This window comes from Dryas octopetala, chromosome 5 (genome assembly GCF_963921425.1).
Source record: "Dryas octopetala chromosome 5, drDryOcto1.1, whole genome shotgun sequence".
Lineage (NCBI taxonomy): Eukaryota > Viridiplantae > Streptophyta > Magnoliopsida > Rosales > Rosaceae > Dryas > Dryas octopetala.
In genome coordinates, this window is record NC_141370.1 from 21464340 (window position 1) to 21488399 (window position 24060).

Sequence of the window (24060 nt, forward strand, 5' to 3'; positions counted from 1 at the left end):
TTTAAAATTTAGAGAAAATGACGAAAATACCCCTGCCACGTCAACAGATAACGGTTTACTTGACGGAAAAACTAACGGAGGTACTATTTTGACACAAAATGAAAGTTGACGTACTTTTTTACAAATTTTGAAAGTTGGGGTACTAAGTTGAAACAACATGTAAAGTTGAGGTACTAAATTGTAATTTGCTCTTATAGAAATTAGCCAAGAATATATAATTAGATAATGGATATTGCTAAAAGTAGATTAAAAATCACTAATATTTTTATAATTAATATAGGATAATGAAGCCCAATAGTGGGTGTGGCCGTGTGGGTGGCTATTGGCTAATGATTTGGTGGAAATAGAAATATTGAAATTTGCTTGCTTAAGAAGAAAAGGGGCAAAGTTGCTCAAATTATGCTAAAGTAATCTATACTATTATTAAAATAATATGTTTCTCAACAAGAACAATTTTAATTCATTGAAACAATTATGGTAAAAAGTATTTTATAAAAAAATACATAATTTATTTCTTACACGTAATGGCTTTTCGAGAACCAACAACTCAACTCCTTCATCACACATCGATTAGAATATTAATAAGAAATTAATCAAATTATGAAGCATACAACTCTCTTCTATTGGCAATTCGACGCACATCAAGTAGACTGTTACTAAGAAATCACTCAAATTATGGATCATTGCGACTCTCTTTGTTGGCCTTCCAACATACATCGATTAGATTATTAGTAAGAAATTACTCAAATTATGAAGCATTACAATTCTCTCTTCTTCGCCTTCCACTTTAATTACCACTTTCAAGTGCCACCTCTAAAGTTCCAATGGTTTTAATTTCACTACATTAAGAAAACTAGACACCCACACTTTGTATGCACTAGAAGGTATGCAAGAAGCAACAGCATCTCATTCTATTGCATTGAGCCATTAATGGTTCATACATCAAGTAGGTTTCCGATTTTATGTTGTTTTAATGAAATTATAATAATTATGCACCAAAAAAGTTCATATTTTATTGTGCAATAAGCCTACGTTTGTATAACCAGTTAACCACTATGAGTCATTATACATGCAATTCTCTCCTACTTATAAGACCTTTGCAGCATTTATTTTAAATCATTTTTTTGTTTTGGATTTTAGGGTTTTAATATCATCTAACTTTTATTTTAGTAATTTTGAAGAAGGGTACAATTGCCATTAAAACTTGAATGTCTAGCTTGATCTTTTTTTTTTCTTCAATGGTTGTTCCCTTTAATTAGTTTACCATAAGCTTTAGGCATGAGTGATTGAATCATATCCAAAGGTTAATAAAGGAACAAAATTTTTGCAACATACAACAAATGAATGAATTGTGGTCACGAAATGATTGAATTAGATGTTTCCTTTTTCAACATAGAACAGACCAACGATGAATTGGGACCATATTCTTTAGTCTTTTTGTCATCGACCATATATGGCTGCATGGTATGGTGCATCAAATAAATAGCATCACATGTTGCATGTATTTATTATATGAGAAGCCTCAAAATTAAGTAGTGGTCGAGTTGGGTGAAGGACGAAATCTTATCAATATTAACTTCCAATGCTCACTTGAGTCATCGACTTTTATGCCCTAGCCATTGATATCTTTTTAGATTACAAGAAATAAAAAGGAATTAATTTAAGATATGATTAGGAGTAATTTACAAGTAAAATTGGGTGAAATGTCTTTTCTCATGAATTTAGAAGTAATTTGAACAGCTATTGTCAATACTGAATTAATGTTTTTTTTTTTGGACTGGCAATACTGCATTAATGTCTAAATCTATTATTTTTAAAAGGGTTTTGGTTTCACACTTGACACTTTCACCAAAAATATAATTTTGTGAAAATTTGTGGTTTTTGTGTAAATGACATGCATAATGTAAATTATAATTATAAAATTAGGAGTGTGAGGACGGCTTCAGAATTGGAACACGGTGTCTCATCGCTACACGTCGTGGATTGTGCACTCATTTCTACTTTATTCTTCCTTGGAATCATCAATCATGGAATTACTTCACATTTCACACCACTATACTTAATGACAGCTCAAATTAAAAAGTTTAGGATGCACTAATTAATAATTGAAATGTTCACCTTTCTAATTCTATTTTTGTTGACTAAATGGCATGTAAAAGCAATATTAATTCTTGTCCTCATCAGCTAGGTGGATTGGCATTGCATCATTGCATGTGATCTGGTTAATAGTCATAATAGTGCTGGCAGGCTGTAGTTGGTACAAAAGAATGCTATGTGGAAATTGATAAAGATAGTTGGGCACGGCCCAATGGGCTTCTAATTGCAGGCAGACTCCTCATCTTGGGCCAAGCTTTTTCAAGAAATACAATGGTGAGCAAATTTGATGATAGGTCTGCGGTGCATGTTATAAAAACCCATAAAGGGATATGGGTATTTTAAACACAAGGCCACAAGAAAAGAAGAAAACTGTATTAACTGTCTCAGACCATATCAGTTCACACACTTAGCTGACAGGCTTAGGCTTACCACACAACAATGGCTGCAATCTTCCAGACATTGGTTCCCATTTGTCATTCAAAACCAACACAGACTCCATGGATGCCCTTCAAACCCATCTCAGATTCCATAACCTCTTTTTTGCCCATTTCACACTTGAATCGTCAGCAAGGACAAGTGGCAGTCTCAGTTGCCTTCAACCCATCTGGGAATTTTGACATCTCTTTATATGATGAAGAAGAAGGTAAGACCTTCCTTAATTTGGTTTTTCTGATTATTATTTTTCTACCCCTTTATCCTTTTTAAGCTACTTTTGTGTGATGCTGGTATTACTTAAAACTCTTGGGAAAACTTCAGAAAGGGTCCTTTAAGAGTGATGAGTTATGCACAATATTGGATATGAAAACTTTGTCAAATCTAACTTGAAGATGTTTTGGTTGACAGACACAAAGGTTGAACCTCCATTGCCACCAAGTGAAGGCCGATTTGAAATAGTAATTGATAATGATGTAATTCGCAGTCTTGACTTGTCCCCGTTTCATTCTGTAACTGGGATTACCACTCCTTCATCAGGTATATATATAAGCAAAAGTATCAGATTTACAGGTCGAAATTGACTTTCTATACAAATCCTGATGAAGTTTTCTCCTGCTAATCTTGTTTAGCCAAGCCAAAAGAGTTTCTTGAACGTACAATTGGCTTTACCATTAACTATACAAGAGAAGATCCGCGGGATCCTCGTGAACTATCAGAATTCCCTGATATAAGACTCTGGTTTTTGAGACTTGATACTTCTTATCCTTGGTTGCCTGTCCTTTTGGATTGGCGAGCCGGAGAGCTAGCTCGCTATGCTGCCATGTTGGTTCCACACCAGGTAATAACAATTAACAATGTCAATGTTTGAGAGAGAAATTAAGGCTTGTTTTAATGGCCTGACTTTTGAAATCCTTATCTTTGCAGATGAATATGAAAATGGGTGTTGTCTTCAATCCTGAGGCACTCGAACTGTTCGTTATGCAGAAAGTTTTCATTGTATACTCATGGTTGAAGCAACATAACATTCCAAAGCCTAGATTGAAGACTAGTGACATGGCTAGGATGCTTGGCTTCGGAATTGGAGATGAACTCTATGACTTGATTGATAAACATCCACTTCCAACATTATAATCAAGCCTAAAGTCATCACTTAGTGTTCCCCCAATGTTATACAGGATCAATAAAAACCCCGCCCCGGTGTTGATGGTGAGTGGAAATTACTGTCAGAAGGAGCTGCATCCCACATCCTTTGGTGGTGACAGTACATCAATGTCAGAGAGGAGCTGCTACAAACATCAATGATTTACTAGGGCAGGAGAGAGTCATTTCTTCAGTAGCACAATGGTTCTGTCTAACTTGAAATTTTGATACAGGTTTCATAAAGTTTTATTTGCCAAAGGAATTGTCTAAGAAAAAGGGGTTCATAGATGTCCAACAGACACACAACGCTATCAACTACTGTGTACTCCTCAGAATACTCATTGTAAAAAATTCTGTTTCTGTTTCTATATATTCATCTTGTTCTCCATATTATCATGCATGAACATAAATGTTGTATATAAAACTTCTGAATCCATATGAAAGAAGAAAAAAATTCAGGATATACATTAAGATATCCTCATTATTCTTTTGATACATAATCTGCACACTTAACTTCATATGGACTATGGAGTAGTCCCCAACCCTCACCATATACTTCTTAGAAAACTTCAACTTTATATGACATACTTTACAGACTTTTAATTTGTGAGAATGAGGGGCGTGTAGAATACAAACCAGGAGACTTGCATATAGGACAGCTATTTTTATATCCTAGCCATTGTTTAATGCAAGCAATGTGGAAACTATGCTCACAATCCAATGTTCCTAGCTCATCCTCCTCTACAAAATCCTCCTGTCATGAAGACCAACATGGTAATTAGTGTCGTTCAATATGATGGGAATTTTCACTTAGTCTTAGAAACTATCCAAGGAAGATGAAACTACATAGAAAATCAAAATGATCATATAAACAAAATACCTGGCAGATACTGCAAAATTCTTTCTGGGAATTTTCTTCTTCTGCTGACAAAATGTAACTACTGCGTTTGAGAGATGCAGCAGCTGCTTCCTCAGATAATCCTGTGCTGACATACCCTATATGATCTTCTAAAGCCAGTAGTTCCTGTAGAGAATGCCAGGAGACAGAAAGACAGATATGAAAGCAATATTATTGATCAAAATTTATTATCTAATAAAAGAAAGTTTTGATGTTAGAATACCTCATATGACATGTTATCCACATCAAGCCACAAGGCTCCATAACGATTGCGCATTTCAATTGAAAAGTACATGAGTGATTGGTTTAGGACTTCAGCATTCTGCTCCTGCAGTATTAAGAAGGAAAACTATAAAAAAGATGGAAATAAAGTGAAGTAACAAAATCAAATAGAATCTTTCTGCACCACTCAGAATTAGCACATTCACAAGTTATGGTACAGAAGATTGATCTAGTGATTAGAGATGGATACTGTACAATTAAGAAGCAGGGCTTACCATGCTGCACATTTGTAGTCATTGAACATAAATTTCCTATATATTATAGATAGAATGAAATAGACAAACCTCTGTTACAAGCCTGAAGCCCACTCCAACGTTATTACCTGTTACAACAAAAAATGAAGTCGAACCTTCTAACAAGCTAACAGCCGGCCTGTAAATATACAGAGTCGATTCCATGAGTAGTTGCCTCCACAGATCAATTTGAGCCTCATTTTGGAACCCATTACCATCAGAAGAAGCAGAAGCTTGACCTGATTGGGATGTAGAATCTCCACTTACGCTGGGAAGCCATAAAGACCTCAAAAGATTATAGGGCAGCCCAAAAACACTTCGAAAAAGAGAAAATTGGCGAAGAGGAGTTGATCCGAAAACCAATGTGGTGCAAGTTCCAGAATCAGACTCATTCTGTGAGCCTGGAAAAGCTTTTCCAATTTGGTTCATTGCATGAGATAAGTTGAGATTTGGAGCGTTGGCAATGCAACTTGTTATGCTCCTTATGGTGGATGCTGAAAGCAGATTTGAGCTCCTTGGAACTATTAGTCCTGGTGATGAGTTATTGCCAGAGCGTTCCTTGTTTGAAACTTGGCTAGTAGTTCTTAAAGCTTGACGCGATCTTCGGAATGAGGATGAAAATGTCTGGAGAAAATGGAACCATACATGAAAATTAATTAGATCAAGAAAGCAAGCCATATATATGCAATATATTGAAATTTTAGGCATGAAATTTCTGTAAACTTTATGACCAATCATGACCATATTGCTTCTGCATAAATTGGGTGACAAATGCAAATGCAAGGAGCTCTGATGAAGTAGTTTTGTGCATGGCAGCATGCATAAAAAACTCACAAGAAAATATAAGAGATTTTCATTCACCCTTTCAGACCAAAAATTGGAAAGTAACCCAACATCCGCATTCAGCTGAGACCCTTGATTTTCACATGAAGGCTGGTTGAAAATACCTCCAGAACTCACCCTCTTACCACATTCACAATTTACACCATGCAAACACCGACATCTTCTGCTTACATACAAAATAAGAAATTAAGTACTGATCAATGATATATGCTATTAATTACATGTTGATTACAAGCACATACAAATATCAAATAATTGGTCTGCAAAAGTGGATGTGAAATGAATGGTTCAAATTCTTATTTTGTTCTCCTAACTTACGTTAGGTGCCCTGATGGGTTTTCTTGAGGAGGATTATTGTCATTGGAAGATGTTTCACGCACCATTACAAAGAGGAGAGTAACTGATCAAAGAATCAAAATTACAGTACTTCATCGAATTTACAAAGATATATTAATAAAGATTAATTAGAGTTAAAAATGAGAGACAGAGATTTCAATTTGTGAATCAAATTTAGATAAGGAGGGAAATAGGTTTGCATTGGGGGTGGTTTAGCGATTAAGGTGGCCGGCGTGGGATTTTAACGGTGAGTTATACAAGGAACCACAAACCATATGTAAGGTGGTTCACAGTGCTTCATTTATTTGTAAAATTTGGGAGGAGACAATTTAAAGACAATTTAAAAGAGGGCTTGGACAGGCCCAACTAAATGGTGGATCCGGGCTTCTGCCCAAATTAAAGACCCATTTAGTGAACAAATAAGTGGCATGCATTGAATGGAATGATATGATAGTGCTACATCACATTTAAAGATGGCCTAATAAAATAGATAAAATTGAACAATCCGGCTCACCTAATAAGATAGCGGAGGAAAAGTGAGACACAGTTCATTTATGGTTGGATTTAACATGGTCGTCAACTTAATAATTTATAAGTGAATTCTTTTTTTCTTTACTTATTTAAGTAAATTCAATCCTTTAACGAGTTGTCTATCACTTATCCTTCAAGTTAAATCTCTTAAATGAGTCCAACCTAATTGTATAACATAGATTATATAGGTATCCATCACATTGTCATGTGTGGTTAATATCTACGTATTATAAAATAAGTAGACAATCAATCAATTAGAAATGTCAAATGAAAAAAAAAATAAAAAAAAATACCTGCGCCTATCTATGTCAATGATGTGTGGCCCATGCCAGATGCCCTATACTGTCCCCAACTGTAGGTTGACCATATTGGAGGAATTAGCTAGCATATACCAAATGATCTGCATGTGACCTGGGAAAGGACTAATGAGTAATGATGGGTATTTGCCTATTTGCACCCATATATCTTGATGAGCTAGCTACATCTCCATATTTGCAATGGTTTTCAATGGTGGATCATGGTTAATTAGGGAGAGAGGGGCCGGGTGGCCCGGGTTACACCCATGTGTCAATAGCAGAAAACATGTTAGCTAGCTTTGGTACTAGTCGTGTAACACATGACATAGGTATGGAAGGGCCTATAAAGAAACAACAAGGGAAACAAAGACCAACATATTTCTAATTTCTGTACCAATAATACAAGATTAGATGTTGATATGTTGCACTCTTTCGACGACAAGTTCACAACAATTTCAAGCCTCCTTGGCATGACTGTGTTTGTTCGTTTCTATCTCCAAAGCTCAGAGAGAGAGAGAGAGAGAGAGAGAGAGAGAGAGAGAGAGAGTTCCCAGTCTACATACATTTACATTAATCTTAATTACTTGTACGTTCATGCATTTATATACGTTGTAGTCATATATATCACTTTGAACGGATAGATATATAGTCACTCTAGGCATTAACATTACTGCAGGGGAAAATGCCATGACCCAAAAATGAACAAAATAACTGGCTTAAACTCTTTAGCTCTCTACAATGCATGAAAAAGGATGGCATTGAATGGAAATGTTTCTGACTAGCTGATTTATTATATATGGATACCTAACCTGGCATTTATGCATGCATGAGATGTACATGTTCCTTTTGGCGCTGCATTCACCCAACCAATTAATTTTCATGATTCATGATGATCTGTGTCTGTGCTCAAACTCCATGTCATATCATCATAAACCTACCCTATGCATTGGGTCCGATATTAATTTTTGTCCATCTCCATTATAGTCGACCAAAATTCAAATTTGCCAAACCAAATAGAAATCTCATCAAAGGTCAATCGATTTCTTGTGGGTTCCGAAATCAATCAAATTTTAATTATCCAATTCACGAAAAGAGCCAAGCTAGTTAGCTAGGTTTTTGACGACAGATCGCATTCATTCATGTGTTAATTAACTATCACATTAGATAATTAACCGTATGATATATACAACTGTAACATAATAATATGTTACACAACCAACATTAGATAATCACTTTAGGGAGGAATATATATATATATCTAAGTCTCTATATATGTCGTATAAGTGAGAACTTTCAAAAGAGGAGTTGAGAGCCATGCATTCGAATTGGATTATCTGGTTGTAAATGTATAACCAAACCAGACAAACAACCACAAAACATGTCTCTAGAACAAAATGTTAACGTTGAAATCAGTGGACAGTGGTCCAATTTCATAACATTTACTACATCCGAAAATCATGTGATGTCTCTCTGTCGGCTCAATATATATTTTGTAAATCCAACTTTTTAGGTAACTTGATTTGGATTTGGTCCAACTTAAATAAATATCTTATATATTCCTTTTAGGTACGTGGCTCTTCAGTGGTTCAAATTTATAAGATGATTATGATACTACGTTGATGACTATATATGTTATATAATATAGACATTTTTTGTTAATTAATTAAGTACATCCTCTTTTTTAGTAAGCATGTGTGTGAGTTGATTAAATTTCTCCAAATTAAATAATATGTTCAGACTTCAGAATGTCAAAACAAGATAATTCATTCATTCAATTTTTGTTTTGAGGATTAATTAATTCTTCGATAGACTGGCTGATAATCATTTATAATTACTTACTAGTTTAGACATCACGTACAATTGTACAAAGCACTGGTCCCCCTACTTGAAATTTGCAATGGAGGATAATTAATTAATAGCATTAGCAACAGAGTTTAGAGTTTTAGAGGGAGTTAATATATAGCTAGTAATTAATGATTTAATAAACAAGTAATAGTAGCTAGCTAGCAATCTGCAGATGGATTAGGTCAGTTGACAGCAGCCCACAATTCAAGCATGTTTTTATGACAAAACTTAGCATATATACCCATTGTGATTGATGAGTGGTAATCTTCATGCACTTAAAAAATTGATTAATTAAGATTTAAGATATTATTAAACTAGGGTGTATATATGTAGCTCCAAAAAGAGTGTCTCTAAAGTGACATCATACTCGGTGTGGTCCAGATTGGCTAATACATTTTTCATGCATGAAAAAACATTAATTGGCAAATTATTGCTCTAGTTGCAGTAACACATTCTTTTTCTCACATTGATAATGCAAATTAAAGTAGATTTAGTGCATGATTAATAAAAAATTATAGATTTATAGTTATGAGGGATTGTTGTCCCTGCCCAAAGTGGCATCACATTATTATGCATTCAAGAAAAGTTTTTGGCTTGTTTAAATTAATGGGTCAACAGCTTGGCAAACGAAGGTTTTTTATTTTGTTTCTTTTAAGGCCAATAATAAAATCGCTGCTAAATCCTAAAATCCTCCGTCACTAAATCGCTGCTAAGGGACGATTGCGAAAGTCATTCCAATCCCGCTCGCATGGCAGCTTCGACCACTCGCCCCGGCATGTTTCCTTGACGGCCAAAGCACAGACATGACGCGTGATACAGCGGTACCCACGTAGCCGGACGTGGACGTCCACGTGGAGTGGCCATCAATGGGCGCTACCGCGCTAGAGGACATACTGCCACGTCAGCAGGCGGTGTGTTGGGCGATGTGAAATGGTGACTTTCAACTTCGCCTGTCGCCGTCGCATTAACTGCGCTTGTTGCCTGTGACACGTGGGCTGCTGCCCACTATGTTTTCGGAGTTAAGTCGTGGCACAATCTGATTCATCATTCAATTTTTTCTTTGAGAGAAAAGTTACGTTCTTATTGAATTTCTTGTAAACTCAGCAATGGCATATTTAACGGTTCTCCTTTTTAATATTTAGGGATAAATATTTCTCAATTATCTCCATAAGGTCGAGATCACAACAACAACTTTAGAACTTTTTCTCCCTCCTTCGAATAAAAAAATAAATAACTCTTCTTACCAAAAAAAAATTAAAAATTAAAATTAAATACCAAATTTTAATAATTTTTTGATATAGCATAAAGACCATATAATATTTCAATTGAACTACCAAATTTAAATATAATTTTTTAGATTAGGTCACAACCATATTGACCCTTTTGATTTGAGTATTTTTTATTTGATATTTTTGTCTTTTGCCCTATATATGATGAGTGTTAATTAAAATTGATAAAATTTTAACAAAATTGCCCTTGAGACTTTTATATTATCTTGAAAATTGGTTAATGTAGTTTCAACTTCACATTTAGTTGTGACTGTACAACATTTACAACTTCAAATTTAGTTGTGACTGAATGACAGTCACATCTAAGTTGTGAAACAGTCACAATTAAGTTGTGACTTAATTGAATTTTTTTTAGAGAAATTATACTATAATATAGTATAAATAGAGGTCAAAACAATACTTTTACTCAAAATAATACATAGTATAGTAGTGCGAGTTGTCTCTTTCAATTTATCAAGACAGTTACAGTTAAGTTGTGACTTGATTGATTTTTTTAAAAAATTAATACAATATAGTGTAAATTAATGTAATATTTGTGATGTAATATTATTTTTATTATTTTATTGTAGTAGCATGTGATGTAATATTTCTAATATGTTTTACTTTATTATTTTATTTGACTTTTTAACTAGTACCTAATCTAAAATACTATTTAATTTTAATATCTAAATTAAAAAATGATTAAAATTTAGTAGTTAAAATCAATGAACCTTAAAAAAAAAAAACTCTAAATATTTATACCGTTAGATATATTTTATATTATTGATGTTTGTTCCATTGCAAACCTAGGATTCTTAATTATATACATTCTTATATTCTAAGTTTTTTATTCTCTTTTAATCTTAGTAAGGATATAATTTTAGTCAATTAAATATGATTGTATGTGGTGCAGTCGGTTGTATGGTAAAAAATTTTAAATTTCAATGAGATACAAGTTTATAAGTATGCAATAAAGATAAAATTAATGATATTTGAAAAAAAAAAGAAAAAAAGATAAAACTTACAATGAGTATACACTACGTCCCATCCATTAGGACCATTACTCATTTACTCCATTCTGCCATACTAGCATATTAGCGATGAGTTATTTTCACAGGATAGAGGACTGCATGCCTAGCTCGTATCCATAGCCATATATCTGATCTGATTGATCACCCAAAATGGAAAGACTAGCTATGCTTGATTGCTTGATTGCTTGTAGCTAGCTACCCATCAAAGCCAAAAGCAAGCTTCCCTGACTGATCGAATTATGGTTGGTACCACTTGGCAAATCACATTGTCTAGTCTCCTGATCAAACAGGCTAAGGCTTGGATTGTCGTTGTTGCATGAAAAATGAGATGCAACATGAAAAAGCAGGGCCTGTATAGGTGTGCTAATCCGATCGATGCATCAAGCATCTCAGAGGATCGAGCAGAGGCATGACCATTATCAGAATCAAATGCACCTTTTTATGTTTTTGGTATCAACATATATTTAATTTTTTAGTGTAAAATCGTTTAACAGTTTATGTTATGTTACTATGTTGTTAATTTGAATTCTTTTTGTATGAATGATTGTGAGATGTTAAATTGACTGTGTCGACTTTATTGTCTAAAAGACTAACTTTGGCCCGGTAATTGATTGCCTTTTGACATGGAACTTAATTTATGAACACAACCATAATTGAATCATAAAACATGTCTTTAATTTCTTTGGACAAAAACTTAATTGCACTTTACAAAAGGAAGACAGTGAGAAAAAAGAAAAAAGCAAAATGGATCCCATTAAAGTTGATGTTGGGAGAAGTTGATGTGGGCCCAAAGACCATTCTATGTATTTAAGCAGGCATCTCCCAGACCATCTACCATTCAGAAGTTCCCTTACATGCTCAAGTTTTGCAGCAGAAAGAAAGAGAAACCTGCAGAGAAAAGAACCCTTTGTTCTGTTCCTCACATTTAGTAACTCTAAAACATCTCTCTCTCTCTCTCTCTCTCTCTCTCTCTCTCTCTCTCTCTCTCAGTAGTCAGTACTACTCCAATATCTTTTTCATAAGCCTTACCTCAAATGAGTCCATCTTTAGCAGTCTCTCTTCTTCTTTTTTCCCTCTTCCTTTCTCAGGCTCAAGGTATGCAAAATGTATACAATTACAAGCATTTATTAGCATATCAGGGTCTTGTTTTGACATTATATATTAATTATATGCATGTAGTAGTTGTGAAATTAATTTATTTTGTTCTGTTTTGAAGGGATTCGCTTGGAGAAAGGATTCATCTCAGTTAGACAACAGATCAATATGCATGTTAGTACTTCTTTTCTTCTATTTTCTTGTAACTTTTTGTCTTACATCTTCTTCTTCCTGTTGGTCTGATAAAATTTGGTTGTGAAAAATGCAGGAGGAGGAAACTGCTTTAACCAAAAAAAGTAATGCAGGTCACAACAGAGAGGTTGTTGAGTGCAAAGATGGTGGAGAGTGTTCAGGTACCTTGGAGAAAAAAGTTTCTTCTAGAGCATCCAAGAAGTCACCACACCATTGGTTACCAAGTATTCATGAAGATTACTATGGACCTAGGACTCACAAACCCAGGCACCATTAGGCATTAGTTAATTGGTTTCCTTAATTTCTAGTTAGAAATAGAATATCCATCATTTTTCACTCTTCTTTTCCATTTAGCTAGTTAGCTAGTGCATGCTCTTCAAGGTCTCATGAGAGTTGGGTTTCAGAAGATTGGAACCTCTCTTACCATGTATTCCAAAGAACAATTAATTTTGTCCCAAAACTAATCTGACTATTGACTAGCTTGTTTAGTCATGACTTCCATTATTAATTATATTGGCCATTTTTCTTTTAAGTTTATGCAGTGAATTAATTAACTGGAAAAAGTTATGGTAATAAGACTTGGGCAGTTTTCATTTCTATTGTTGCAGGATGTACTAGAAAACTAATGACTATCATGACATCCTCTACTACCACTACCACCACTTCAAAGGTTGGTTAATTAATTAATTATAGTCAAAATAAGTAATATTGATGAATTCAGTAGCTATGGGGTTAGATCATGAAAACCCCCTCTTTTCTTCCTCTGTATGATTCTATGTGCTCCATGTACAGAAAGAGAACAATGGAGAGGATATTAAAGCTCATGGGCAAGATAGGAATTTCAAAGCTAAGACATCAGCAGCTATTTCAAAGCACAGGGATGATGAGGCAGCTGCCCAACAACAATATCCGGACCTCATAGACATGACTGAAATGGACTATTCTCCTGCAAGGAGAAAACCTCCAATACACAACTGATGGATGTTCATCAGTGTAGTACTGAATCTACTGATAAAAAACAATCAAAAGTGATCAAAGTGCATGTTAGGCAAATAATAAAAGAGGAAGAATAGCTAGTAGCTACAACAAGTTGGACAGCATTGCATAAATGCTGCAGAATTTAGGGTACTAGCTTAGGGTGGTTTTGTACATAGTAAGGAGTACTATATATTCTTTATTATCATTATTGTTACTTTTAAACTATGATTTGGATGATTGAGTCATGAGCACTTTTGGGGGGTTAGCTCACTGGGATTTGTAACCCATAATATTTTACATGAAAAGTATCAAAATAACATCCTTTTTTTGCATTTTCTCTGATTTGGTCACTACAAACAAAAAGGAAACAAACTGAGGAGAGACAAGAAGATGCCCTTGTTTTGCTCATGAAAAATTCTTTTTGAAGGAATAACATTGGTTTTAACATTGAAACTTAGAAGTCTCCCTATTCATATTTCTTACTCCACAAAGAAACATATATAAATAAAATAAAAGGCCGAAGCATAAGGTGAAAAATGAAGTGTTGTTAACGAGTAAAACTTCTATGTAACAGATGTATACATATTTATTGTCTCTATCTCTTTCATTACATGATAAATCATGTGTTAGATAAATATATACCCATAGAGAGTATAAACCGGTTTTTTCTTTTGTGTGTTGTGAACACATTAATCAAACACTAATTGTTTGTTTTCCTAGCTAGGGTCTTAAAGTTTTAATCAGACAGTGATTTTTCTTCTGCAATTAGATAGAAAGAAGTCATGTGTTTACAAAGTATCTAGGCGTTTGTGCAGTATGTGACTGAGTCACTCATGATCCTTGTGTCTTTCCTCACTCAGGCATTGGGCCCACAAGGGATTCTGGGCTGTTCCCACCATGTTTCACATATTGATTGCAATTTGCATGGGCCACTCTCTCACTGCTTTACATGCATGTGGGCTCACATGTTCCTTGTTGGGTCAATTATGTTGTGGCCTGAGACTACGGTGCATCATATAAAAAGTTTTATTTCTCTTTTTTAAAGAGGAAAGATTTGAACTTAAGACTTATTTGGTATTGTAGAGAAATGCACAACCCAACCACGAATTAACTGAAACCATAGGAAAAGCCTTGAAAGTTGAATGTATAGGGATTTTCTGACATTTATGAGATTAATTGGTTCACTGCACATAGATTAAATTGGCAGACACACACCAGTAGTCCTGGGGATATCTTTGATCAAATTACAATTTGCACAATGCAGACAGTCTCTACTCTCTATAATAGTCGTGGTCCATTCATATTGGCATTGGCCCGTACATCAGGTTATAAACCTGGGCCTCAACTCAACTACAGGCCCAATGGGCCTAGGCCAACTATAATAGACTGAAGTCACTGAAGGGCAACACTATTATGCACTAGAGGGCCTGGGCTAGGCCAAAAGTAAGAGAAGTACTGGTGATGAAGAGTACAATTCAAACGGGTTGTTTATTGGCCGGTTTTGTTTTTTTTGATTGAAGGTTGTTTATTAGTAGTTTGAGAGGGATGATATTAAAATAGTATAATAATTTTAATCAACATCTAACTTTCTCCACTTTGGTTCTGTTTTTCCAATATGTCTTCATCAAATTATTATTATTTTTTTCATTTTATAGTTTGGCATAATCAATATGTGAACCAATGATAATATAGCTAGAGCCACTCAGAGTGCATATATATATATATATATATTTTAGAAAGAAGTGTCAATTTATACCCCTTAAAGGTTTGACTTTAAAAAATTGCTCTTCTGTGGCAACAAACGTGTTTAAAAAAATGATAGCATATTACAGAAAAAAGGAAGATACATGATTCAATCCTTTGTTTGGGGGGTAAGAAAAAGTAATTAAGATACACATCCTTTGTTGGGGAATTAAGAAAAGGAGAATTGAATAACGCAATCGGAGAGGATCCTCTCCTTTATTTGGCTCATCGAAATCAAGTAAGAATAATAAATGACATTTTATGAGCTGCAAAAAAAAAAAAAAATTGCCATGATACTCCAGCTAACTCCTAATTTTTTAAAAATATTATTGGATTATTAACTCTTAATTTTCTATAAATAATATTGGTTTATTGGTAATATATGGTCAACTACTCAACCAGTATGAGATACAATACATTCTGAATATATTCTACAATTAATGAAACCTTTTGGAAAATGCCAGAGGTTCAAAATTCCTCATAAATTAATGTGGTGCTCAATTAAAATAGATACCAAGCAATTATGAACAATAATTTATTGGAATAAGCTTTTTTTTTTTTTTTCTTTTTTCCATTGCTTGGGAAGAAAGAAAAAATACAACACAAAAACTAGTGTACACAATTGCATATATTGATTTACATGAAACAAAAACCAAGTTGATAAAAAACACAAAGATCATTTGACCTTTCACTCCTGTCCTCATCCACCACCCAAGCTTTCGAGTTTGGACCCAACAACAACCACAACAAGGTCTCAAAAATAAAATGAAACTGAAGAAAAAAAAAAACATGAGAAACGTACGAAGTTCGGTTCTCACTTATAGTCTTGTTCCATAAAAAAGCACACATGCTCTTTTTTTTCTTTTTTTTTTAATCCTTTCGCTATTTGGTTGCAAAGAGCCAAAGAAGCAACTGTAAAAAACCCAATCCCAACGGTGAAAATCCAGATGTAAACAAACAAAAAAAAAGAGTTTTTACAGGTTGCCACCACCTATGAGGCTATGACCACCACCACCAATTTAGGCGAAATAGTACATCAATATTTCCCTCTCTGCCTCTTGAGGTGCTCGTCCATCATTTGCCACACAGTGACAGAGGGGACGATCCAGACCCAGACCCAGACCCAGACCATTTTCAGTGGCATACACACCATTTTCATATAAAGCTCTCTGTCTGTGTGGGCTGCATATACAGCTATTCCGCTCTTGCTCTCTATTATTAAGCTTCCCCATCTTCTGGAAGCTTCCTGGGGTTTCTTTCTCCGCTCAGGTAGCTATGAAGCCTATGATCATGTTCCTTTTATTGGGCTTTTCTTTTATTCGATTTTTTTTATGGGTTATTGGGTTTTTTGTGCTTTTGAGTCTAGCCGATTATTGGGTTGGGTTTTCCGTATATGAATATTGCCCTACTGGAATTTTAGATTTTGAAAGTATGAGTTTTTCTTGTTCTTTCTTGATTGGAAGAAACCCTAAGGTTGTTGCTGTATAGTTTGTTTGCTTAGGAAAGGTGTTTACTTTAGTGGGATTTTGAGAGATTGCATGCTATGAAAGCATTTCCCAGGAAAAAATTGTGAATTGAGTATTTTTTTGGTGGAATGGAATTTGATTATGCAAATTCATTCGTTGGTTTGATGGTCTTTTTTATTTTTGCTGAAAGTGAGCTTCTTTTGACTAAATAAATAACTATACTCTACTTTTGCTCATGTACAGGATTTACTTTTACATTTTGTATTTCATATTTGTCTATGATCAAATGTCATAATTAAAGAAGTGGTTGATTGAATGCTCTATTTCCCCAACCCCAACCTGAAGACAAGGAGGAGAAGACTAACTTTTTTATTTATACTCGTGCTCCTTCTTAGGGATCAGTGTGGTCTGAGAAGAATGGGAAGTAATGCTGCTGAACATATTCCCATGGGTGAGCAGGTTGAAGGGTCTGAAGCCACTATAGAGATAAAAATAAAAACATTGGATTCACAAACCTATACTCTGAGAGTGGATAAACAGGTGGTTACTCTTGTGACTTTTTATTATACTTCCCGCTAAAATCTGGCTTTTTGTTAGTTGGTTTGCTGTTTGTATATAATTATTTAGTCTGTTTATGACGCTTATATGGAGGTGAGCAACAGTTGATCTTCCTCCCACACAATCTTCACCACTGTGAGGAATTATAAATGCATGTGCATTTCTATTCTATCTTTATACTATGCTCCTAGAAGCTTGAGATGAATTCATAAGTTAAAAGTGTTAAGAAGTGATAAAATTCAAAAGTTACTTGTCCATATGCTACTTTTAAATAATAATTATTGAAGCTTATTTATCATGGAATATTTCCAGTGAGGACATGCTGGAAGTAAGTTTTTCTTGTCGTAAAAGTTTTCCAAACAGGTTTCAAATTGCACCATACTCTGTTTTCTGAACTGCAGATGCCAGTTCCTGCTCTGAAAGAACAGATTGCTTCTGTCACTGGTGTGCTGTCAGGCCAACAACGACTAATATGCCGAGGAAAAGTTCTAAAGGATGATCAGCTTCTCTCTGCCTATCGTATCCTAATCTTTTGGTCTTTTGAATTATGGAAGAATTTCTGAGTTTTGAAAACCTTGTGGCACTCTCTATGCTACTTAGGATGCTCTTTGTTTCTCTCTTTCCCAAATATATGAGTTTCCTATTAAGGTTACTGTAGCAATCAAATTTCTCCCCTTTTTTGTGTGGTCTAATTTTATTGATTTCACGTGGTTATTTATCCATTGCATACTTGAGTATTACTTTTCAATTTTCTGTTGAGCTAGGGGTAATTGTACTTGTTTGCCTGTGTGTTTTGATAACTTTCAATCATAATCAGATGTGCCACTGTAGTGAGATATGCAACAGAAAATAATGCCTACTAGAGGTGAATATAGCTAATGTTAATTGAAATCTCTTCTAATAGATTATAAGATACTAATAATGCCAGCCATTACTGGGAAAGATAGAGTTAGACAACTTTAATATGATAAATACGAATTAAGGTGTATTATGATGTCATCATTTTGTTATAATGGAGAACTTGTACGATTAAACATAGTACATGTTTCAGGTATAACATTTTATCAAGTGGAAGGTAATTTGGTTGTGCATGTAAATTTCTTGTGTCATATTTAGACTTATAATTAGAAATTGTAAGCTTCATAGGCTTACCATCATGGTACCAATTTTTTGGCTATATGATGTGCTGCATACCTGTTTCCTTTCCACAAACTAGGTACCATGTTAACGTTTTGAAGAGACCATTGAACAAATGTGACATATTCTTGCTAAGAGATTTTCTGTCAGTAGCAAAGGTTTTTAAATTGTCAGCTCTTTACTTTTCTAGATTAAGTTTGAAAAATTAAGCATACATGAACCTATTTGCAGCTGTGAATTATTGTTTAAGCTGGGTTTAGTATTGTTTCCTCTAGTCAAGCTCATGCTCCATTTTTTCTTCTCAATGAAGTTCCAACTCACCTTTTCTTAACATGGTTTAGATGTTGAAGATGGCCACACCTTACATATGGTTGTCAGACAACCTATTCCACTATCATCCGAGGGATTACCAAATCATCCAGGTTGATGTGATAAAATATAACAATATTCTTCAATTGTACTTGTGTTTTGTTAGTGTGTTTTAAGCTTTGGACACATTGTTGACCCACTTCCTAATAGCGTGAGTTGTTGGGACAATTGGTTGTCCAGCATGGTATTAGAGCTTATTTCCTTTTAGGTCTTTGGTTCAACTGTTAAATTTCACAATGCTGTCAACTGTTTATAGCATCTGATCCTGCCACAAGTACAAGTCATGGTCACCATCATCAAGTAGCTCCTGGTGTTGTCATTGAAACTTTCAGCATGCCCGTTCAAGGGGATGGAGTTCCACCAGAAATCAATCGGGTGAGTCTTTAATTAAATGATTCATGTTTCTACTGTTACAACTATGTCTCATGGTAATTCTTTCCTCTCTTATCTCCATTTCTAAGCAGATCATCTCTGCTGTTCTTGGCTCTATAGGATATCCAAATATTGCAAGTGGCAGTGAAGGGATTGATGTCAGGGTAAATCTTAAATTTTAAATTTCAGAAGCTAATCGCTTAAGTTACTGGAAGTATGTGTGGAATATATTGTTCCTAGGCATGGTACATTATAATGTACTCTCTCTCTCTCTCTCTCTCTCTCTCTCTCTCTCTCTCTCTCTCTCTCTCTCTCTCTCTTTCCTGGTGCTCAAGCACTTTGCACACTTGCAAATAAGTTAAAAAGTATTCATAATAGTGAAAATATTTATCCCATGGATTTTCTTGAGGAAAGCTCAATAATGTTTTGACAAAACTGATGGATACTGTGTCTCTGTGTGTGTGTGGACCTGCATATGTATATCATTTGTTGAAAATTAATGTACACTTTTTGCTTTCATCTTTAATCTTGTATTTGGATGGTTGATATGCTGAAGGAACATGGGCCACACAGGCCAGAAAGGACATCAGGTTTGAGTGGTATGTTCGATTTTTCCCAACTTCAATCTGAACAAGCTAACACACGGGGTCCATCTGATAGATCAAATGGTGCTTTTGGTCATTCAGCTGCATTTTCTTTGGGGCCTTTGCCACCTCTGGCAAGTTTGAAATTTCCAGTTTGCTTTGTTTTTATTCTTATTGCCTGTTTTCAATCTTTAACTAAGTTAATCTCTTTGAAAAAAATAATAAAACCACTATGCTATATCCGTGGTCTTTTGTAGGTAATTCCTGATTCTTTGACTACTCTATCCCAATATCTTAGTCATATGAGGCGTGAATTTGAGGCCATTGGTGAGTTTGCTATGTACGAAATTTTATATTGTTATACATGTTTGTTACGCCGATGGTGCTGGTTTGCTAAAATAGTTTCAACTCATTTATCAACAGCCAGAGATGGGGGAAGCAGTGAAGCAGCTGTTCATAGGACTGAAGAAAGTTCCAATACCTCATCACGTTCAGGGATAAGACAAGAGGGGCTACCCTCACCTGCATCGTTGGCAGAAGTCCTGCGTTCTACTCGACTATTACTCATTGAACAAGCTGGAGAATCCCTACTTGTGCGTTCTTAAGTGTCATTGTAATTTTTCCTTATATTGTTGCAAAGTATATAATTTGGTGTTCCAATTTTGACAACTTGTGCTTGTAGCTTGATTTTCTTTAGTTCTCATAAGTGAGGGATTTTATCGTTTGGAAGCAGAAGAGTCTAGTTTTCTGCCATTGCAAATCTTAGTTATTATGACGCTATAATAGCTACAAGCTTGCAACTGTTTGATTTTATTATATTAAACAAAAAGACATTGCGATTTTTCATGTTACATCTTGGCAGCAACTTGCAAGCCAATTGGAGAATCAAGTGAATGTGACTGATCCCTCAGCACGGTTGAGCACCCAATCTAGTGCATCAAGAACTGGAGCTTTGTTTCATAATCTAGGTGCCTTTTTACTTGAACTTGGTCGTACAACCATGACATTGCAACTGGGTCAAACACCGGTAATGTTTTCCTGAATCTTAAGTTTCTTGCTGTCATCTATTCCATCTAAGATGGTAACTGACCTTAAAATTTTCTGACTCATCTCCCATGCAGTCTGATGCAGTGGTTAATGCTGGGCCTGCAGTATACATATCCCCGACCGGTCCTAATCCTATAATGGTTCAGGTAATTTTCTAAATGCTAAATTAAAACTTTTCTTTTGAAAATAGTTATATTTATACTGATTGAAATTGAATCATGTTTGGCCAGCCTCTTCCTTTTCAATCAGGAATGAGCTTTGGTGCCATCCCCATGGGAGCTGTGCAGCCTGGTTCTGGTCTGGTTAATGGACTTGGTACTGGTTTTCTTCCAAGGCGTATTGATATACAAATACGAAGAGGTACCTTTTATAATTTAATCACACGCTATTTCCATCCATGTTCTGTTTAGTTCTATTTAATATAAATATGTGTAGTTTTTAAGCATTATTCATGTTTACCCATAAGGTTCAACAACCACACCAAATGTTAATCGAGAGGAACATGGCGGTACTCAGCAGCCTTCAGGACAAAGAAACCCAGATGCAAGTTTGGGTGGTGAAAATTCTGCTAATCAAGTCACTTCAAGGGTCTCAGATGCTCCAGCCTTCACTGGGGATTCAACTGTAAGGATGATGCCAATCAGGACGGTGGTTGCAGCAGTACCTGGTCCCCTCAGTCGCCTACCATCAGATTCTTCGGGTAGTTCAATAGGGTTATACTATCCAGTGCTTGGAAGATTTCAACAAGGAGCTCAAGCGTCTGGAGAGCGTCACCCTGCTGGCCTCCATACTGATCAGCAGTCTTCTGAATCTGCAGTAGAACAGCAGAACGCTGGAGATGCTGCAAGAGAGGGTAATATACCCACTGGCTGTGCCAGGGGAGGAGGATTTGTTTTCTGGCTCCGCCAGTGAATTATACCATGCAACATAGTAGTTGAACTTAATCATGCTATAGTACATAAAATGCACATGTATGAAAGGCTGATTTATTTGTTGAAATTAATCATGCGATAGTACATAAAATGCACATGTATGAGAGGCTGAATTTTTCAATCCATTGGAGTGAAAAGGGCGAAGGGAGGGCCCTGCACCTTGGATTGGGTGGCATTAGGGTGGGTTGAATGATAGGTAGATCCTAGTTTACAATGATGTTGTAAGCAACAAAAACGAAGAGGGTGGAGGGAGACCCAAAGTGAATATTATGCTAGACTTGTTTATGTAGTGGAGTTAAGGTATCTTGCCACATAGGACATACAATCATGTTTCTGATGTTAATTCTTTCCAATATTAGTCTGCAAGTAAGATTAGAAACAGTAGTTTCTTTTTGTTTGGAAGTTTCCAAGATCTTTTCTTCTTTTTCAATTTTTTTAATTATTGCGTGCATGTGTGTGTGTGTGTGTGTGTGTGTCTTAATCTGTTGTAGTATGTAAACTTGCAAAGCAGCAAGTAAAGAAAAGGTTGCTCTAATAAACGAGAATGTGTAGGAATCCCATATTTGGTTCTTACTCACAAGAGTTGAATCCAGGGACTGGCTCTGAGTTTGTTCATTTCTTCTAATTTAGTTAACCTAGGTGGTTAAGCTGCAACCATGAATTGAATATTTATTTGGGCTGTTTCCTGCAGGATCAACTCCTACTGTAAGACAGCAGGAACCCCCTCATACACGAAGTATCAACATCAACATTTTGTCAGCCGGTGGAACCCAAAACAATCAAGAATCCGAGAGGCAGATCCCAAGTGGTATTTTACAGTTTATAAGGACCCTTTTTCCTGGTGGTGAAATTCACTTAGAAGATGGAAGCTTACAGGGGATGACTACAGGTCCTGTATCAGATCAGGCAAGGACATCTAGTGGTGTTGTGGGTGCACCAGAAGCAGAACCAAGGGTTAGTGAAGAAGGAATATTTTTGTCTAATTTGCTTCATCAAATCATGCCAGTCGTATCTCAAGCAGCAGGTATAGAGCCAGGTCTTGTACATACAGAAGCGGAAAATTCTTCTGAGCACGTAATGGCCCAAGATTCTTCCACCCAGGTACGCATGCTACACCAGTTATCATTGTCAGTGTCATCTTTTACTTAATGGCCAAACAAAACATAAGCTGCTAGGCATAAAGTTGTGAATCTTGATCTTAGATGGAAATGAAATGTTACAATAAACCTAAAGAATTGATAAAGACCATGAAGATAAGTATGTATTTGCAGGCTGAGAATTCCAGTGTCGGGACATCACGTCGGCAGAGTGATTGTGAACCAAACCCTCCTAGTTCAAAACGTCAAAAGGTGCTGATGATGAAAATCTTTATCCATTTATTTATTTATTCCCATTGTAAAATAATAGTATGGCTTTTTGAATGCAGATGGAGTGAGTTATCATTAGGGGGCATAAGCAATGGTATCCATGGTCGTGAAAAAGTGATGAGTTTTCTTGAGTACAATCATCAATGTCTCTTCTTCAGGCAAACAGAGGCATGGCTCATTGTGTCAATCTTGTATTTCACCTCAAGCGAGACACTGTAAAATTTCTTTCAAGTTACGGATATACATAGCCTTGAGACATAATTTTGACGATTGGTATAGTATTTATAGTGTTACAGTACATGACTTGAAATTACATAAAACCTGAATTCCATGTTTGCTAATTAATGTGTGGTTTTCCATGGTGTACTCATGAAAGATCTTGGTTGCATCTTGATATATCTGATGTGATGTGATGTGGTAGAAGAAAGCAGGGTGCAGTTTGGAAGCAATGCATACCTGGCTGAATGCTGATACATAAAATGAGAATGGGTTCTGTGGATTTGCACTTGGCAGATTAATTAAACATGAGCCTTTATATCTTGCTGTTGTCAGAATTTGTTTTGCAGCATTTAAGTGTACAGTTTAAATGCTCAACTTCTAAGAAAAGTTTCACAAATTTGTTTACTTTAGGCAAATCATGTAAACAATATTTTAAAAGCAGCTGCCTTATCTCCATCAAGCTTTTCGGTTTTTGCAAGTATATTGATTGACATGATAAATTGAAAATGAGTTGAACAAAGAATTTTCAACGTAATGTCCATTTTTTGTTGTCAGAAACTCGATGTGCACATTTTACATTCTAAATCTCTATCATCTCTTGCAACTTAATCTCTACCAACCAAGCCTATCACCAGTTAGGTTACGTCTCACACGAGCCTTTTGGATACCTAAATATAGTATTATGAGAAATATATACATATAGTAATATTACATTGTATAATTTTCCCTTCTTTTTATCATCACAATGCAATGCATGATTATATTA

General features: G+C 35.3%; 4 protein-coding genes across 5 annotated transcripts; 3 read left to right on the forward strand and 1 right to left on the reverse strand.

Moving 5' to 3' along the window:
- Positions 1–2459: 2459 nt before the first annotated feature.
- Positions 2460–4072, forward strand: CRR6 (chlororespiratory reduction 6). The gene is made up of 4 exons (XM_086244371.1): positions 2460–2740; positions 2941–3069; positions 3162–3370; positions 3457–4072. The coding sequence occupies exons 1-4, from the start codon at positions 2536–2538 to the stop codon at positions 3661–3663; spliced, it is 750 nt and encodes a 249-aa protein (XP_086100497.1). The 5' UTR covers positions 2460–2535; the 3' UTR covers positions 3664–4072.
- A 189-nt stretch (positions 4073–4261) lies between these two features.
- On the reverse strand, positions 4262–6311 carry LOC147285720 (uncharacterized). The gene is made up of 6 exons (XM_086245820.1): positions 6247–6311; positions 5920–6091; positions 5137–5709; positions 4794–4892; positions 4553–4696; positions 4262–4426 (listed from the first exon to the last, which is right to left on the reverse strand). Exons 1-6 carry the CDS (start codon positions 6309–6311, stop codon positions 4262–4264), a joined length of 1218 nt encoding a protein of 405 aa, XP_086101946.1.
- A 5774-nt stretch (positions 6312–12085) lies between these two features.
- On the forward strand, positions 12086–13826 carry LOC147285721 (uncharacterized). 2 transcript variants are annotated; one of them, XM_086245033.1, is made up of 5 exons: positions 12086–12330; positions 12452–12504; positions 12599–12683; positions 13110–13192; positions 13315–13826. In XM_086245033.1, exons 1-5 carry the CDS (start codon positions 12270–12272, stop codon positions 13498–13500), a joined length of 468 nt encoding a protein of 155 aa, XP_086101159.1. In that variant the 5' UTR covers positions 12086–12269; the 3' UTR covers positions 13501–13826. The 2 variants fall into 2 exon arrangements, with proteins under 2 accessions (XP_086101159.1, XP_086101160.1); XM_086245034.1 differs by having other exon boundaries at positions 13131–13192.
- A 2319-nt stretch (positions 13827–16145) lies between these two features.
- LOC147285722 (Ubiquitin-like superfamily protein) lies at positions 16146–23450 on the forward strand. Its single transcript, XM_086243129.1, has 16 exons — positions 16146–16512; positions 17105–17249; positions 17669–17786; positions 18746–18826; positions 19030–19148; positions 19238–19309; positions 19702–19863; positions 19987–20056; positions 20153–20322; positions 20592–20756; positions 20851–20922; positions 21007–21136; positions 21243–21629; positions 22400–22809; positions 22980–23057; positions 23135–23450. Exons 2-16 carry the CDS (start codon positions 17127–17129, stop codon positions 23141–23143), a joined length of 2166 nt encoding a protein of 721 aa, XP_086099255.1. The 5' UTR covers positions 16146–16512; positions 17105–17126; the 3' UTR covers positions 23144–23450.
- The last annotated feature ends 610 nt before the right edge of the window (positions 23451–24060 follow it).